Source organism: Botryllus schlosseri, chromosome 5 (genome assembly GCF_051294905.1).
Source record: "Botryllus schlosseri isolate E-star chromosome 5, Bs_hap1, whole genome shotgun sequence".
Classification (NCBI taxonomy): Eukaryota; Metazoa; Chordata; class Ascidiacea; order Stolidobranchia; family Styelidae; genus Botryllus; species Botryllus schlosseri.
In genome coordinates, this window is record NC_137240.1 from 22,381,189 (window position 1) to 22,387,704 (window position 6,516).

The 6,516-nt window shown below is 37.8% G+C and overlaps 1 protein-coding gene across 1 annotated transcript; it reads left to right on the forward strand.

Moving 5' to 3' along the window:
* Positions 1 to 718: 718 nt before the first annotated feature.
* Positions 719 to 5,852, forward strand: LOC145438994 (pulmonary surfactant-associated protein D-like). The gene is made up of 4 exons (XM_080316405.1): positions 719 to 855; positions 930 to 1,098; positions 1,154 to 1,243; positions 5,460 to 5,852. The coding sequence occupies exons 1-4, from the start codon at positions 795 to 797 to the stop codon at positions 5,647 to 5,649; spliced, it is 510 nt and encodes a 169-aa protein (XP_080172531.1). The 5' UTR covers positions 719 to 794; the 3' UTR covers positions 5,650 to 5,852.
* The last annotated feature ends 664 nt before the right edge of the window (positions 5,853 to 6,516 follow it).

Consider the following 6,516-nt stretch of genomic DNA (forward strand, 5'->3'; position numbering starts at 1 on the left):
TTTCTTTGAATAATTTGAGATATAGCGGATCGATTTTTTTATTTCAAATTCTAGAATATCATGATTGTTTGGAAATATGGTAAATCTCATTTTATTTAGAATAGATATTCTTAACCTTTTTTTTGCTCTAGCGCCCCTTTTCAAAAATCGTCCTGGTCTGGCGCCCCTCTAATATTTCATGGACTGTAGAAAACAAATACTGGGTAATAGATCGAAGTCCGGTCAGTCTCTTCGGGTTGGGACTTCATGCCATTGGAAATATTTCACGCTCGAGGACAACTCGAATACTTTACGATGTAATAATTGTAGTCCTGTGTGCAATATTCGAGATCGAATCGAGGTTGTTGCAATAGGGGGAAGTTGATTGTATTAGTTTTTATTTTATTGCTCTGTGTGACTAGTAAGTCCACTCAGAATGTGCTAGATATATTTGCGCGGTCACGTTGAATTTAGTACTGCACTCAGTTATGAACTTTATCATGGATGAGAACTCAGGAATATATAGACTATTGTTCTACTATATAATCACTTGTCACATGTCCCTACTACACAATCTACTGCGAAGCCATTTTTCGGCAGACCCCCCTACCTCCCCTGGGCCGAATGCCCCACACCACCATCATAATTGCCCCATGAGGGACGCTGTAGCCCAGGTTAGGAACCACTTATTTAAAACGAAAGCTCAAATGATTGAACGGAAACTTTTCCTAACAGGACTCGGTTTTAGAAAGTACCGTGATAATAGATTGCCGAAGAAATTGAGACATCTTAAAACATACTAAGGATAATATCCCATGCGATACAGAATGCTCGAAGTTGTTGTACTCATCTCCTCCATAGCTTCGGTATTAGCAGGTAAGATGGTATTTTACTAATGAGCATCGACATCTGTTTAATTTGTATTTGACAAAATGTGTCATTCCTTTCAGGACTGCAAAATAGCGTAGTGTTCGACGGCACTACTCTTAAGTTTTATGATGGGCAGCATGATTCAGCAACATTCGGTACCGCAGTTGTGAGTTGCATTCAGAAAGGCGGGGAACTAGTCATGCCGAAGAATAAAAAACTGAATGATGCCGTGGCTCAAGTTGCTAAGAAGTTAGTATATATTAATCACACGTACATGGTATATCCATCCATTTTATTGATAAAGGGTTTCAATAGCATGGATTGCAGGAGGTGGTTTTTTTGGCGAGGGTAACTACGAATGGAATGATGGCGAGAGACATGAATGGTCAAACTGGTATGTTGCATTTATACTTGGTCTTTATTCTCCGCTCGTCCAAACAGTGGTGCATGTACAATACCCCACTGAAAATATTATGCGCAGTATCAACCTCGCCAACAGTCTATATCAAATGTTGGTCTAGGCTTTGGCTGCCACTGTGATTGGTAATAGAGATGGTGCAAAACTACGAAAGTTTTTGGTACGGGTGAACCTGACCTTCTACAGACGATTCGTTGCGAGTACGAACGTGAACACGTGACGTCAATATGGTAATTGAAACTAGTATAGCGTTCCTCAATCTTGTCTCTACCGTTATCTGTGTAAGTATAAGATATTTCATTAGTAGCTATAAATCAGAGTACGATTGGTGTCAATTAAAATATGACACCCATGACGATGTGACTACAAAGCTAAATGCTCTACCGTGATCTCACAATTTGATTGTAAATTTCCTATAGATCTGGATTCGGTTTCAGCCCACAAGGGTCCCTGATACTTGAAGGCTTGCTCACGCAATCTTCGGAATCCACAGGAAAATATGCAACACTATATCCAATTATCCATGGCGATTGAATCTGGCTAAATCTAGCTAACGCTTCCAATGCGTGGGAATATATATAATCTAGTATTTTGTTTTTAAAAAATCAAACTGGCTCTTGTTTTAGAGGTAATCCATGAGGCTATATTGACACATTTTCGCTGTAATGGCTAGATAGAAAATCAGCTCAGTCGTACTATAAATTTTAGAAATTCCTTCCACTTGTTATTTTTACACACAGAAGACTCTTTTAAATCAAAATACAGCAACAGCACTATATTTAGGGGCATTAGATTTATTATAGTTATAGACTTTCACGGACATCATGTACATAAATAAACTCCAGTCATGTATTATATAAATATTTACCTAGATACTCAAATGACGTTGCATTAATTCAATCAGTTTTACGTCAATCACCGATTATAAATTTGAAATATTCAGTTAGGATATAATATTATTAATTTATTTTAAAGCAAAATTGTTTTTATACGATTTTCGCCCGTAAGCAATTTGGTGCAGTTTCTCGAAAGGTTCCAGCACTGGTCTGCTAAAATATGTTCATCTCATCTGCCCTAGTATCATTGTATGTTGTTTTGATGTCTCGTTGGAACCTCTCCCCTTTGCTAATCAAAATGATCATCAGGACATAAATCAAGATGACTGAACAGGAAGTGAGCTTTTATGCTCATGTTTGTTCCAAGTTTTCCATATGCAGATACGAATTCTCGGACACACTGTTTCAAGTTGGGTGCTTTCTGATCATCTAAAACAGTGGTTCTTAACCTGGGGGGCGCGATAAATTGACCAAGTCTGTATGAATTCTGACTAGACATGAGCTTCACAACCAGTCTGAGAAGACGATTGTTGAAGATGAAACTTATTTCCTATTGAAGAAAGCTCGCCAAATTCAATCTCCAGCAGTCGCTATCAACGGAGTGTTAGCTGATTTCAACTTCATTTAAGCAAATATTTGATATTCTTTGAAGATTTAGAGAACTTCCCACGTGTAAGTCACTCATTAATTCATATCTTCGGCAGTAGCCTAAAGCGCTGTGCGATGGGTAACTATTGTCAATAGCTGGCGAACTGCACTGCCTAAGACAGACTTGGATGCAAAATATAGGTTGTCCGATTTTGCCCTCAATTAGGCTATCCTAAATCAACACAGTTTAATTCAATTCCAAAACTGATCAAATTTGGCATGACAGCACAAAACGACGCCGTGCTCTCTGTAGTCACTACCAGCATTGGGATTAGTCTCAGTGCAACCTACCTTGAAAAAAATTGATGTCCTGTTCAATGATTTTGCTCTTTTCAAACAAGTTTTTGGGAAATTCGTCAGAAATGTTAAAGACTCAACCACTGGAATGCGGATTCAAACTTGGCGTAAGACATACCATATGTATACAATTGGATCGGGTTGTGCAACCTGCGGCCGTAGAGAGGAATTTGTACGGCCGTCGACGCACCCAATTCAATTAGTATGTGTTGGCGCCCGTCGAAACGCAAATTGAAATTACGAATTCACTTTCGAATTTTTCAGACATTTTATTTAATCTTGAAATATTCTTCGCGCTCCGCGCAATTCAGAATTACTTCATTTTGCGATTTTAATATAATAGCGCCTTTCTCAATCTGAGCCGGGATCGGAATCATGTGCTACTCACGTAAGAAATTTGTTTATAGTACATTTGGGCGGATGAGGGGGGTCAATAAATAACAGCATGCAACAAAGTGACTAATAACAATTCGCCCACCCGAAGATGCATTATCACTTATATAACTTACCCTAAATTTTTGAAAGCACTACCTCCATAAACTCTACCTGTGAATCTGATCACATGAGCTGATGAGAAAGGATATATATTTGATAGTAATATGTGATACTGCCACTATTAATTACAGAATTCATTCGTGAATCTGAAAAATTTTCGCGCTGTGTTCGACAACACAAAATCCTAGCATGACATTGCCACTCGCGATTTCGGTGCGTACAATAGGCTGTTGTGAAAAGTAAAATAGTCCGCAGTTCACCGGGAATGGATATGGACGGATCAACATAGGTATTTTGCGTCCAGTTAGTTCAATACGGCTTATGCCCTGGAATGCGGCCTTAGGCTACATAAGTAATGCGGTCATGATTAGCAAAAAGGTTGCCTACCTCTGTATTAGAATATGTGCTCTTTCAGACATGACGATAAGTGCAGGGGGCACAATTTTTTTGACCATCGCCAAGGAAGGATGAGAACCGCAGATCTAAAAAGTTTTATTCATTGCATCTTAGGATCAATTCCATGCTGTGAACTCCTTCATAAGATGAAATTGGAATCTTTCATCCGTAGTTGAGTCAGAAATATATCAAAGGTACCAGATTTAAGCTTCTCGTTTAATAGGGATACTATAGGTATACCCACTTTGTTGACTCAGCGGAAAATTATCCATTTACAACTCATAAGAAATGAGAAGCATATGAGTATTGTAGTTAAGCTTTTCAAGGACAAATTTTATAACTTTTTACTCCTCTTTAATCTTGTTAGAATGACCAATTGATACAGGAGAATATGTATTTCTGTTGTGCAAAAGTATAATTTTTAGTCTTGACAAACTGCTTTTTTGACAAACAGATATTTCACACCAGTTACTGGTAATATTGATAGAATGACTGAGAACAACATGAGGGTTCTTCATAGTTAATTACCTACTTATGCGCAGTAGAAAAGTAGAAAAGAAAACTACGATTTTCTTCCTATCAAGTGAAATATTCGCGGGTAAATACAGTAATTTGGGGCTTTTTTATGGGAATAATATCTACTGAACAAGAGCCAATCAGGCCAAACTAATGTGATATTCGTGATCAGCACCTTCGAAAACCCCAGACGCGACTTCCAGGTGTTCTGCCAACATGTTTTTTTCTTCATTTTGTTGACCAGTGAAATCTGTTCAGCTATCTATATTAATATAGGCATCGCATACAATATTAGGCTTCATCTTTCTTGTTTAATTACTCAACAGCGTGGACAGTCGTCTCAGTCTTGCGGAGTATTGTCTATTGCAGTGATTCCCAACCTTTTCGTCTTGATTTTCTACTATAGATTTGTTCCTAGTCTTCATTCCCCACTACCCAAATCTCCTATATACCCTTAAAAAACAGGGTTACACTATTTTGAGATCCTGAAAAGAGGACACTTTTTGTAAATTCTGAAAGCTCCAAGATAACCGATGATTTTGAAAATTTTTCGACCGATACTATCGTGTTGACTAAAAATGTCATCATTTTGCCTCGGCTCCTGATTTTTACGAAACTCTGTCGTTCGCTGCGTCAGACACACATTTTTCGTGGCATTTAAATTCTTATTAGAGAAAAAAATGACATTTAGGCGTCTTCCGAGGACACAACCAATTTTTAATTTGCGATACATACATTCCGGAACACTTACCTGGTAACGGTATTCGCTGATGTATCTCCGTAAATATGTAGAATATCCTGCATATAATGTTTAACAAATGCGTCTATTCCGCACCAGAAACCATTGAATACCCCATCAGTGGGGAATTCGCCACCGGTTGGGAACCACTGGTCTATTGTCTATTGGAATCTCTGCTGGTGCAAATTGAAATATTTGCTAGCAGCGAACTGTGAAGAGAAGAATATATATCTTTACCTAACCATATTATATTAACTTCATTAAGGGCCGGCGAGCCTGATAATTTTGGGGGAAATGAGAACTGCATGGAAATACTTCCACCTCTCGAAGGCATGTGGAACGACAAAGACTGCTGTGCCAAACGAGGATATGTTTGCCAAATACGTACGTTCATAGATGATGAAATTTTTCCACCAAACCAGTATTGTCTATTTATACACCATCGATTGCAGTGATCCCCAACTTTTAGTTTTCATTGCCCACCTATGTTTTAGTCCGAGACTTCATTTCCCAAAATCTGAACTCCTGTCCACCACTTAAAAGTACTCCCTGCACTAAAATTGCTAAAAGTTCCCATCTATAGGATGACTTCCCTATTGGCGAAAGTCAATACACCCTAGAATTGATTATTAATCCCCCTGTGAAGAAAACCAACCATTTTGGCGATTCCTCATAATGTTCCACTACAAGCCAGTGTCGCCACTCGAGGTTCGTGAAAAAACACTAGCCTTGCCAACTAAAAACACTAGATTGACAAAAAAATACATTCGTTTTGATATATAGGTTAAAACTATTTCATAAATAATGAAATATGAAGGGGATACATTGATTACGACCAAGGAATTTACGAGAAGATTTATCAAATGACAAATCCAACAGGTTTGCAGATATTTTTTTTACATCCGACAATATTGATATAATTAATTATTTTTTTCTCCATGGAAAATTTAAATTTTTTTGGCTCCAAAATAAATCACATTCTCGCGAATATAAATAAGATCTATTACATGCGTTCTAATCCAACACAAAAATTCGTTGAGCGTTATACACTCACATGCCAATGAGTTGTTTCCTTTTTTCACAGTCAAAGGATCAAAGAACACAGCGACATTTAAAAAACAAAAATAAAACGTAGGAGCCAAATCACTATAGGAAAGCGCGATTGCCCCTTCAAAAATTATTCTTTTGCGTTACGACGTCATGCCATTTTTTAATTCAAACATTGTACCCCAAATGAGATTTACATTATTGACAGCACCAAAGATACATAACTGAGCGTATATCCTAAGGCTACACAGAATACGCAATCATTCATGAATGGG